The sequence below is a fragment of the Juglans regia genome, chromosome 2, assembly GCF_001411555.2.
Source record: "Juglans regia cultivar Chandler chromosome 2, Walnut 2.0, whole genome shotgun sequence".
Classification (NCBI taxonomy): Eukaryota; Viridiplantae; Streptophyta; class Magnoliopsida; order Fagales; family Juglandaceae; genus Juglans; species Juglans regia.
The window spans coordinates 34,207,690-34,220,666 of NC_049902.1; the positions used below are offsets into that span (position 1 = coordinate 34,207,690).

Below are 12,977 nucleotides of genomic sequence, written 5' to 3' on the forward strand. Positions count from 1 at the left end.
CACAGTGTGCCACGTCTCCCTCTCATTGTTTTTTCTCTTTCTTTCTCCCTCTCTCTTATGCCTGCCACCCCTGCCCTCTCCTTGTGCCCTCTCTCCGTGCCGGTCATAATGGTCGGGGACTACCTCAAGATGGGCAGAAGACGTCAGCAATCCAAGCGGCACTGTCGGCATGGAGCTCACGACGTCTCGCTATGCACGTTGGTGCACATTTCACACACTGTATGTGTGGCCGCCACTAGGTGGCCAAGGTGGTTGGGATCTGAGCCGACAACTTGCGTTGTGGACGATCGTCATCCTTTAGCCGTCTGTGGTGGTCGGGAACCACCTTGGGAGGGAGAAAGAGAGAGCTGCGTGGCCGCCGCTAGGTGGTCGGGGTGGTCAAGATCTGAGCCGACGGTTTGCGTGGTCGACAATCGCCGTTCTTTGGCCGTTTGTAGTGGTCGGGAACCACCCCGAGAGAGAGAAAGAGAGAAGGAAAGAGGGAAGAGAGAGAGAGAGAGAGGGAAAAACATAAAGAACGGAGACGTGACACATTAAGAGTGTTTTACATCAATGTGTGAGATCACTTTATGTCTCTAGTAGTCATCTTCTGAAAATTTATTTTTAATTTGTCAAAATATTAGTATAAAAAATTATATTTATAAACAATATATTTTCTACATTTGTAAAATAATTAAATTTTAATTGTATAATAATTAATGTCGAAAAGAAAAAGAGAAAGAAAGCATTGAGGGAGTGGTTGATTTGTTAATGGTGACAACACGTGGTGTTCTATCAAAATCATAATGTTGTACTCTCACTGAAGGAACTCTCGTTTATAATGTCATCCTATTCATGAGACGGGGGCTTGGAGGAGACAGGAAGTATTTAAAGCAATTTTGCTAGATACAACTGGTTATGAAAATCGCGGTGCAAATTAGGGATGCTACCCACCCCCTACAGGGCGGGGCCACTTCTTCACCGCACCCCGCCCTACATGGAGTGGGGGGTGGAGTTTTCACCCCCGCCTCCGTCTACTTAAAAAAAAACACTACATTTTACTTAGTTTAAAAATTATTTATAAGTTCAAAAGTAATTAAAAAAAAATTTAACCCAAATTATAAATCTAAATTCTGTAAATATGATTATAATTTAAAAACTATGTAATTTGTAAATTTGCTAGTGCATATTTTGTGTAAATTGTAGTGTATTAGTCTTTAAATTATGTAGTTTTTAAATTTGTCAGTGCATATTTTGTTAGCAAGTCTAACAAATTATAATATATATTTATATATACACAATTTGTAAAATATAAATATATATTTATATTTATATATAAATGTAAGCGGGAGCAGGGCGGGGTTGGGCCCTCCCCGCCACCCGCCCCTGCTAGGGGCCATAAATGCAGGGCGGGGCCGACGGGGGCGAGGTAGCAGGGTGCGAGGCCCCCTACCCACCCCTAGTGCAACTGGCTATTTTTTTATTGTTTATTTTATTTCTTGAATTAAAATAAAAAGAGAGACCCACCAAAAAGAGAGGGACCCACCACCACTCCCTCTTCATCTTCTTCACCCTCTAGGCTTGATCCGAAGCAACTCAAAGCCTTGATTCTGGGTATTTGTTTTGAAGTTAAAGGCTATTTCTTGAATTAAAATAAAAATGGAGACCCACCAAAAAGAAATGAGTTACGCTACACAAAAACCTCACACCACTTAAAAATATGTAATTTTACTTTTTTATCCTCATATTTTATATTGAATTAAAATATGAAATATGATGGTAAAAAAGTAAAATCATATGCTTTTTAAGTGGTATACAAGGTGTGAGGCTTATGTCTATAATTTTTCAAAAGAAAGGGACCCACCACCACTCCCTCTTCATCTTCTTCACCCTCTAGGGTCGATCCGAAGCAACTCAGAGCCTTGATTCTGGGTATTTGTTTTGAAGCTAAAGACCATCTCTCGAGTGAGTGAAATAAAATTGGTTTTTTTTATATATATATATATATATATGGGTATTTGTTTTGAACTGAAAAACTTGTAGAATTGGGTATTTGTTTCCAACTTTCACAAGAAAATTGAATTGACAATTTTAGATACAATTAATTTTATTTCGTAGCATTTGGTTGCTCGGTGGTGATGGTATGTTTATCCGTAGGTGGTTCCTATGATTTTGCTAATGTAACATATTTATTTCTTTTTACATGGTTCGCATTTCTGGATTCTTTTAGTCCAAATTTTTACTTTGAATTTGAACACAGAGAGAGAGAGAGAGAGAGAGAGAGAGAGAGAGAGAGAGAGAGAGAGAGAGAGAGAGAGATGGAGTGAGGCTTACGACTTGGCACAGAGGAGATGGAGAGGGAGGGAGAAATCGAGAAAGGGAGCCTTCCGGTGGCCTTGCTGTTGCGGGATGCTTGACACCAGATGAGCGGAGCACGACTTTCACTAGAGTGGTTCTCGGCCCACGTGGCTTGAGGCTGACGGTGGTGGCAGTGGAAGGGATGAAATTGTAACAAGCCGACCCAGTTGTGAGGATCACACGGTGGAGAAAGCTGAGGCGGCATGAAGATGGGAAGGAACCCTAAGCTAGTGAAGTGAAGTGCCGACAAGGAGAAGTGTGTGTGTGTGTGTGTGTGTGTTCGGTGTTGTTTTGAGTCAGAGTGCACGAACTCATGTGTCTTCGGCAATGGGCTGGGTCGGGTATTACGTGGGTTGTTAATGTTAGTTGGGTTATGGGCTGCAGTAGCCAGCGTGGGCTGAGAGATCAAGCCCTTTATGTTATTGTTTTGTGTCTTTAATATTTCTGAGTCTATGTAAAATGCCCACGTGCATGGGTCTGTTTGTTTTAAGCTTAGTTTGATGTAAGGCCTCATGGCCTATTAGAGAGTCCGTATAAGTCTGGATGACTGAACCTGATAGAGGAGGAAAATCTTTAATCAAAACCCTATTTCTCATCTTTAAGTCTGGAGGCGCTTTCCCTCTAAGAAAACATTATTATCTTTCCATCTATTTTACTATTTTCTACATCCATTATCAGCAGTGTTACAGAAATCGAGAGTGTGTGTCTGAAATCAGAGAAAATTGAGAAGGAAGAGCTCCTGTGTCGATGGTTGGGAGAAAGAGAAAATGAGAGAATGAGAAAAAGAAAAAGAAGAAAAAAATTGAAGGGGAGAGAATGAGTGAACGAATAATGAAAAAATTAAGAGTGAGAGAGAATGAGAAAAAGAAAAAGAAGAAAAAAAATTGAAGGAAAAAGAATGAGTGAACGAATAACGAAAAAATTGAGAGAGAGAAAATGAATGAAATGAGAAGATGAGAAACAATAAAAAATTTTATGTAACCGGTTACGCGGGAGTTCCCGGCCGGTTGCAAGTAAAGTTTTTAATTCCAGAATATTCAACAAAGGTTCAATCACCAATCTCTACGTATTCTTGTACCTTTCAAAATTAATACTATCAGGCGTTGTAAGTAGTACAGCAAAGACAAGTGAGAATACCTTTCAAAATTAATACTATCAGGCGTTGTAAGTAGTACAGCAAAGACAAGTGAGAATACCTTTCAAAATTAATACTATCAGGCGTTGTAAATAGTACAGCAAAGACAAGTGTCCGGCTAGCAACAAAAGCTAGCAACAAAAGCTAAGCAATAAAGACTACAACATATGAGTGAATAAATTCACCAACATAACTCATTTTATAAAATTGATTCTTCAAATAAGTATTATATATTTTTTATAAATATATTTAAGACCTTATTTATAGATAATATAAAATTATTCTTCAACACTCTCCTTGCGTTTAAATCAGTATTTTTTTTTATCCTTATGACAGGTAAGTAGTGTGAACCTTATTCGTCCTGTGACAGGTTCTGATATCATGAAAAAATTCATGAACCTAACTCGTATCATAAAATCAGTTCTACAAGAAATAATTGTTTATTCCTTATAAACATGCTCAAAACCTTATTCACAGACAATATAAAATTATTCCTCAACAGATACGGCCATGTGTATGAGACTTGAAAGAAACTTATGACACTGCAACTTTGAGCAATTTGGTCGCAATCACAAATTAATTAAATAAATTTGGGGCATTAAAGTGACAAAAACTCCTACCCTGGATCAAGAATCCAGAATCAAGACCGTCTTTCTTGAGGATTTTTTCTATCTCAGCACAGTTCTACCGACTAGACTGCACGGCAATGTCAATGACTGCCACGTGCCAACCAGAATGATTCCCAAAGTAAATTGGTCCTGAGCAAGCTTCAAGGCAATAAGAATTTGCCAATCTGCTTTAATATTTGATCTTTTTGGGGTAGGAAAATAGCATCTTGTTTCAAGACAAAGTAGGAATTTTGCAGAAGTGCAACCAGAATCAAAACATTTTCTGATTGTTTTGTACATCGTGATATATATGTGGAAAGTTTTACAAGGATCCTCATTACATGAAGCAACAGGGAAACAAATACATGATCAAATCAGAACAGAATCGAAAACATTTCTAAAAGAAACTTATTAAGCAAACATGCCAGCCCCAGAGACCCCATTCACTTTTCTGGGACTACAAGCATAATCAGACCCTAGACAAGGTTTAAGGCAACATATTTTCCTGAATTCAATCTGTGCTTTGTTCCCAAATCAGTTCCAGCTCAACCTCATTCAATTATGTCCCGAAATGCATAATGAAGCACCAGAGGAAGAAGCAGATCGCAGCTCCATTCAACAGGGTGATTGCTCTTAACAGTCATTACAAAACTAATCATACTTCTCCCTCCATGAGTATATAAGAAAAAACACCCATGAAAGGGCCAATGCAATATCCCCAACAACCTGCCTCATCCAATCATGAGCGAGATCCTCAATCTTCCTCTCAAAGCACACTCTCCAAACAGCCATGAAAATGTGAAGAAGCACACACCCCTTGGCAAAGAAACTCTGGAACTCTCTGTCCTTGACAAAAGCCACCATGAATATAAGCATCCCAATGGAAAAGAGAAGCAAACCAGAGAAGGAATCTGAGGTTCGAATCAATAACTGATCATGGGGCGTGGATCCTTGAAGCTTACTTGCAATATCAGGACCATGGCCAAACACAGAGGCCTCATTGGAGTAAAACATCATTAAACCTCCACAAGTCAGAGCTATCACCGAATGGAGAATACATATAAGAAAAAATCCAAATGACCCCATGATTCTATTGAATTGAATCTTCTTCTCCTTCAGTTAAGCTCTAGTCTTAGTTCAGAAAGGGCTCAAAAGCAACAGCCAAAAATCCTTCTGAAAACTAACAATCTTTAATAAAAGCAGAGAAACCCAAAACCCCCGCTCCATCATGATATATTTTGGTATAGAAAGATGCAATCATTGATAAAAACAAACCCTTACCCAACAGTCTCATTGTAAATTCTATTAAATAAAAGCAGATAAAACCCAAACCCCAAACTTCACTACGATATATTTTGGTGTATTAAGGCGCAATCATTGATAAAAATTAACCCTTACCCAAAAGTCTCGTTGTAAAATTCTAGGTGACCAGACTAAGCTATTGATCAGAATCCGGTCTTAGGTTTCACTGTTGAAATCTAAAACCCCAGACGAACCCATTTATCATAAGCATACATAGATCTTCCGTCAATTTGACAGCGCCTCTGAGGAAGAACCAGGACTGAAACAGGAAAGCCTACAATAAGCCCTACCCTAACCTCGATATTATATACTTAACACAAACAAACAAAAAAGACCCAGCGATTAAAGATCTAAACACGCACGGAGAGAGAGAGAGAGAGAGAGAGAGAGAGTAAAGAAAACCTTGGATCCAAAAAATGGGAGTTTTCTTGGGGATGACGAGAAAGAGTATGTATTAGCAGTTCGGAATCCGGATGGGCATTCGCGAGGCGTTATGTCAGCGACTCAGCAGGGCTTTGCTGGATCACACACCATTTTTTTTTTTAATTTAATTTTATTATTTTTAATCTAATTAAATTCTCTATTCATCATCTATATATCATATATTTAATAAAAATAAAATTAAAAAATTGAAAAAGTTGTTTAGTATCTGAAGATATAAATATAATTTTTCTATGCCAGCAACATCAATATTTTTGTAGGTTTTTTTTTCTAAAATTTTATTTGATGGGGTTTTGGGCTATTGGAGATAGATGATAGACGGTGATTAGTTTAGATTCAGAGATGAGATGATTTTAGATAAAAAATAAAAATTGAAATAAAAATTATTAAAATATTATTTTTTAATATTATTATTATTTTTAAATTTAAAAAAACTTAATTAAGACTTTAAAAAATTGAATTATCAATTATATTTATATAAAAATTTTAAAAAATTATAATAATAAGATGAGATAATATAAAACACTGGCCAGCAAAGAGATGACTTCGTTCTCCACACCCCCGACAATGCAGAAAATGCCAAGCTTTTCTGGTCACTTTCTAGCTTGTTCTGCTAAGCAATTGAACATTTGTCGGTCACAGATTCATGGGTCTACATAACTTGGGTTTATTTAACATATCTTTTGATTTTTGGAATCATGGTAGGGCCATTTGTTAACTTAACAGTTTCTTCAAGACTTTCCTACCAAAAATTTGTTTTCACGTCTTGGATCGGAGGACATCTGGTTGATCCTGACTGGAACCTTGCTTTCGCTGCTTGACTATGTATCTTCACCAATTTTGCAGCTTGACCGACTCATTGCATAGGGTACTGGCCATATGGCACAGATGATTTCAGATGATCTCCAAGCATTGCAAGCAACCCAGTCAACAAAATATACTAATCCACTTGATGATGAATCAGTGCTCGCGTCAAAGAAAGCGGAAGAAAAAAATACAATAGTGCGTTGAGCTTATCCCTTAACATTCATCTGTAATTGGTAGACGCAAAGCAATGATGGGATAGTTCTTTTATTCAAATTGGGGGACTCTCCTGTATTTATGTGCATGTATTTGTACGTGAAGATGAGGGCAACAAAGAGTGCATTTTTATGTGTTTGAGCCTCTGGGGTATTCAGATGGTGCATGTGACCAAGAGATTCACACTACCCCGTTTGGATTGAGAGTTGAGATGGAATAGAATTGAAAATTAAATAAAATATTATTTTTTAATATTATTATTGTTTCAGAATTTAAAAGAGTTGAATTATTTATTATATTTTCTATAGAAATTTGAGAAAGTTGTAATGATGAATTGAGATTACTTCTCAATCCAAATGGGGCCTTAATATCCTTCGGTTGCAACAAATTAGATCTTCCACAATAAATATACTTGATGTTGTATGCGACCTAAGAACTAGATGGTATGTCCTCTTCCAAAGCTGTGAGTAGAGCTAAAACATTGTTGTGGAAACTCAGATGCCCCATCGTATTTCTGCTATAGGTAAAGAAATCCATATTTTCACATAAGAGGCTGCAAAGTCCCTAGGATATGATATACAGCTTACCGACACATATGACAGCGCAGCTGGGGGAGAAAAATAGAGAAAACAGACGGAACAAAACAAAAAGAAAATTAATAAACACAGGCTTACTGACAAGCACCCAGAAACAAGCACATTCAGCCTTTCTTTTCCCCCTAATTTCAATTATCACTGCAGAAATAAACCTAATTGTTACTGCATGCCTCCAGCAAGTGCATTTTCTGAAAAACTTTTCAAGCTTAGAACTACTCAGGTCTTTCAGCAAGTTTTACCCTAGCCTCGACATGCTAGAACCATCTTTTCTTTACCCCACTTAGAAAAAAGCCCCGAACACAAACAGCTTACATTATAGGTAGAAGTCTGAGATATCCATGTTTTTTTTATAGGTAGAAGTCTGAGATATTCAAAGAGATAAGGGAGTGAGAGCATATGATATTTATAACAATAATAGACACTAGTAAAGTATAACAGTCTTGGATATTACAAGTCTTGCATTTTCCACAGGCATAGCAGACGAGCACAGTAACATGAAAATGAAAACCCAAAAGGAAGAATGTACCTTGCACGTAAACACCGCCTTGTGGAAGATATATGGAAATGGCAGGTAGCTCGTATGAAATTTATTGAAGTAAAGGTATTTACAGCAAAAATGGATAGTTATCAACATTCTTTGAAACAAAAATTAGAGCAATTTTTCATCCTTATGGCCACACTGCATGCATCTAACAACATCTTCCTAACCCATGATGTATAACTTGAATAGAGAAAGAAAGAACGAAAGAAAATTTACATTTTCTTTAATCACCCTCCCCCCCCCCCCCCCCCCAAAAAAAAAAAAAAAAGGCTAAAATGAATTGTTGTCTCTACTACCAGCAACAACTTTACGATGATGTTTTTGACCAGATTTCCGATCTCCTCTTCGCCTACTATTCCTCTTCGTAGGAGGCCTTACAATTGGATTATAACCAGGAAAAGCAGGTGGAGAACGGATTATCTGACCAACTGGTGGAGACATGTGCTCCAGCAAATCTCTGTGGTATGCCTGTATATTGAAGTTTTCACACTCAGAATATACAACAGAAGTATAGCCTCTTTTTTCACAATCTAATAGATGTTCAAAAGTATCTTTTTTCTCCATTCCTATGGAAATATGAAGACACTAACCTGTATCACAAAGTTACGCCTCTCACAATCCATAAACATATTGATGCTCCAACTAACTTTTGACATCATTTTGTCCCTCACTGTGGAAAAGCTTAACTGATCCCTGGGAGTAAAACGATCAACTTCATTGAACCATAGACAGGTAAATAGATTTGTGATGGGAATGTGCTCCCTTATGATGACACAACCTTCAGGAACATCTGCAGAAACTCATTTATAAAACAAAATACTCAATTTGGAAAACACAAATGGCCAACATCTGCAAATAGAAATGTAACATACCTACATTTATAATTACACACACATTTATATATCAACACGAATGCATAAACAATGCACCTACCACTAGTTATAGGAAGCTTAGCTAAAGAATATGGTGTTAGACCCTCGCTTTTGTAAAACTCAATCTGGTCGTCAATAGAGGAATTGTCGTATTTCCCAGCAGCTTTATTAGCTTCAGCCTCTACAAAAACGTCATAGCGCTTATAGTGTCTTGAGATGGCAAAATTGGCATTTTCGCGCCACAAAAACCTGAACAATATTTTAGGAATTGAAACATCGAGGTTAAAATTTAATTCCTATGAAGCTCAGAGAATCATGTCCCTGCCTTCCATGCATGAACATCAATACCACAGACTCTTCAAAATACAGTTGAGACAGAATAAAGCAGGGAATCAAAAGGCTACATGCAATTAAATTGCTTGCATTTGTTGATATTATTGATGATATGTGCAGAAGGTATATGAAAAGACGTCAAGTTATAATACATTCCATTATAATCTTACATTATAAAAGGTGAAGCAAAATAAGGCTAGAAAACAGGTAAATATGCAAAAACACCACTTTGGTCAATGAACATTCTTTAGACACCTGATAAATATGTTGCCAACTCTATAATTCTGAATCTCTATAATGTCTTAGCCATACAGCAAATCATAGCTTAAAAACAGGACTAATCTGTGTAATAACACTACTTTGGGCACCCACATACCATGAGCATGAGAGGCTAACACAAACAGAAGAAGGCATGTACCTCTCAAGAATTTGATATGGATCCACAATAAGCTGTAGCTTTCCATCAATCCATACAGAATACCGTACATTGGGGAAGATCCTGTGCAATAGAAGCTTCGGAACCTGTCAAAAATACATACAACGTCAACAACACCTAACGACTTAGATAGTTAAGTTTCTTCGTTACAAACTTTCTCCATAACTGATTGGAAAGAGGCAACTAACACATAAGCATGTATGCGACTATGAAAATTTGTTTCTCCCCCCCCCCCCCCCCCCAAAAAAAAAAAAAAGAGAAGAGAAGAAATGAGTTAATTAAATAGTGTCATGTCACAAGTTCCCACCTGCAGATATGGTTAGGATATATTATCTTCCATACAGGAGAAAGCGAAAAAAATCTAACCTAGATGATTGCTCAAAGCTAAAAACTTTCAAGAAATGATTAAAAAAAAATTGATTTGAGCTACATTTTGGTTTAGAGTCAAACATAAGAAACAAATCTTCCAATATAAAATAGACAGACCTTTCCATTACGTCTTGGATCAGTATATGGAATATTATGAACGACGATAATTCTCCATAACCCAACCCTTTTACTGCTGTCCAAAACACTAGAATTCTTCATATAAGCTTCTGTCTCTTCATCAATAAACATATAAAAAGGAATATTTTTCATTGCCGCTTCACTAATGTTCTTGGGCTGCTGAATAATATCATAGTTTCCTATAAAAGATGCAATCATAAGAAGCAGAAAATTATTTGTATGAAATTCAAGCTAGTTATTACAGAGTCTTATGCTCAGCAGTACCAAATATGGCCGATGCAACAATAACCTCGTGGAACTGCTCCATCTCTAGAAGGTCAGCTTCATCAATATTAAATCCACTATGGTGCCCAGGTTTGCTTCCCTTAACAAATCTGATAAAATAAAATAAAAAGCACCAGCAGAAAAGGACAGAAATGTGGGATGCATTTAGCTGAAAAAATATAGACAAGAAAACTGCAAACAACAAAGATAATATTTAACCAAAAAGAACCCATGGGAACAAAAGCTAAACCTACCCACAGTGCACTGCCATTGACTCTTTTATATCAAAAGACTCGTTCCTCTGCTTTAGAGAAGGATATCCACCAAAGTCGGAGCCTCCATGAGTTTCAGTTTTAATAGAACCTCCATCATGGACATAGGTCAAATTACGTAGCACCGGTGATTCTGATGGGGAGCTTGGCATACTAGCTATAGCCTGCTCCACAGGGAGGTAACATACTGGACATGCTGAAAAAGAAAAGGGAACAAAGAACTCAACAGAATTTTACCAGAACATATATTGGTGATTGTTTTATATCAAAATTACACGCATTTGGGTGCATGAGATTCATTAATAATACTAGTTGCGAGGGAGAAAAAACTTGAACTTACGGCGTGGTCCTATCCTTTTACTCTGAACTGGTGGGGGAGGAGGAAATGCAAAATTTACACACTGATGGCCCAATGGAGGGTTAGACCGTGTAACACTTGTAGCTGTTGTAGTAGTAGCAGGAGGAGGAGGAGGAGGATGGGATGAAGCTCTACTTTGGTCATTTCCTCTCAAAGAGATCTGTCCAGAAGAATTACTACTCCCAAGATTATCATCTACTCCTGGTGGATTGGAAGATACAGGATAATTTGACCGATAAGGAGTCATGCTTCCAATATGTAAAGTGATGTTGGATTCTGGTGCATCATCATTTAAAAACCAAACTGATAAATAAGGACAATAGTCAACAAACAAAACAAATAACTAAGTAGCACAATGAAATTCTCAAATAGAAAGTTAAATGAGACCAAGAAATCACAAATGTGCCTCAAAAATACGCTTCTGCTACTAATTTATGGAATGAAGAGAGGTAAACTCCATCAGGTCATTATTTGTCTAACAGTTAAATTTAAAAAAAAAAAAAAAATGATAGTGCCTCCTGCCTATCTCGTAAAGCTTCCATGCATAAGCATAATCATAGGTGACAATAATTCCACGACTGGATGATAAACAACTACGAATCGAGAAGATAAGGAAGTGGGATAGAAACACAAACCTTTATTAACTGTAAAGGAACCGAATACAAAAACCAAAAGAGCAAGGGCAACCAATAGGAGCATTGCAACTCTTCTTCGGACAGCGTATCTGCAAATAAATATGAGAAGCTTTTCTTTCTCCCTTGAACTAGAAAGAAGCATCTTAGAAGGCTTGCGTGCCTGAGTAGTCTGCAATACACTGTTCTGTATCTGCTGTTGCAGTGATCCATAACTCCCCGTACGTAAACCCAATGACGCTCCAGTCATCGTACCTTCAGACCCGCAAGTTTAGGTTTCATTTCCTGTCTACTTTACAAAACCGTATCATTCACAAACCAAAATTTTCTTCCAATGCTGAATTCCAAAATGCCACAACCAACTCCAAGTTCAATACCAACTCATCAATCCCATCACCAAAAGTCCATCAATCCACGAAAATCTCCAATGCATGGCATCACATTCTCGAAACCCGTATTCTTCTCCTAAATATACATTCAAAAACACCAAGCCACCTAACCCACAATTCCTTCTCAATGCTAAATCTCAAAATTGCAATGAGAATTCCCAATATTTCTTTATCCCAAAGCACGAATCCACCACGAAATGAATACCAAAAATCAAACCCACTTCTCAGTTTGCACTAAACTTCCAACCATACGATCTCAAAGAGCAATGTGATTCTTTCGGGAAAACAGACAATTCCGGTGTATATCAAAGTCGAACTTGCAAATCCCAGATGGAATCCAAACACGGATCAGAATCCAAAACTGATTATAATTTATCAAAATACAAACTCTCACGGATCAGTGTCCAAATGTAAACTATAAAAATCCAATGATAATAGGCAGAGCTATTGACAGAAGAAGGCTTACCACTACGCCAATGGGCTCCGAATTCCAAACCCAATACAAAATCCTAAACTTTTTTTCCGGAACTGGGTTTTTATCCTGTACCCAAATTATAGGGTTTCGGTGTGGACAATTTGATTATGAATGAATGAAACTCTTTTCTTCTGTGAGATTGTCTCTCTGTGAAAAAGAAAACCCACGTTTTTTTGTTTTCTGAGCGTAAAATTCCACGCTTCAATATTATTTTATATTAATTATCTTTTAACAATTATTTTATATTAATTATCTTTTAACAACTTGTATTATAAAAATAAGAAAAATTTTATACATCGTACTATCATCTTATTAAATATAATATAATATATTTATTATTATTAAATAATAATTAATTATATGTTTTTTTATTATCTAATGATAATAAATATGCTACATATTACTTAATACGATCAAAATAAGATGAGAATGTGATGTATATCATTATTTTGAGTAATG

General features: G+C 36.9%; 2 protein-coding genes across 4 annotated transcripts; both read right to left on the minus strand.

Moving 5' to 3' along the window:
- Positions 1–4,336: 4,336 nt before the first annotated feature.
- LOC109013069 lies at positions 4,337–5,803 on the minus strand. The gene has a single exon (XM_018995018.2). The coding sequence runs from the start codon at positions 5,164–5,166 to the stop codon at positions 4,732–4,734; it is 435 nt and encodes a 144-aa protein (XP_018850563.1). The 5' UTR covers positions 5,167–5,803; the 3' UTR covers positions 4,337–4,731.
- A 2,411-nt stretch (positions 5,804–8,214) lies between these two features.
- On the minus strand, positions 8,215–12,670 carry LOC109013041. 3 transcript variants are annotated; one of them, XM_018994979.2, is made up of 10 exons: positions 12,510–12,670; positions 11,658–12,404; positions 11,005–11,325; positions 10,647–10,860; positions 10,393–10,502; positions 10,108–10,307; positions 9,604–9,707; positions 8,914–9,101; positions 8,571–8,770; positions 8,215–8,448 (listed from the first exon to the last, which is right to left on the minus strand). In XM_018994979.2, exons 2-10 carry the CDS (start codon positions 11,902–11,904, stop codon positions 8,251–8,253), a joined length of 1,782 nt encoding a protein of 593 aa, XP_018850524.1. In that variant the 5' UTR covers positions 11,905–12,404; positions 12,510–12,670; the 3' UTR covers positions 8,215–8,250. The 3 variants fall into 3 exon arrangements, with proteins under 3 accessions (XP_018850524.1, XP_018850531.1, XP_018850515.1); XM_018994986.2 differs by having other exon boundaries at positions 11,005–11,298; positions 11,658–12,670; XM_018994970.2 differs by having other exon boundaries at positions 11,658–12,670.
- Positions 12,671–12,977: the final 307 nt, after the last annotated feature.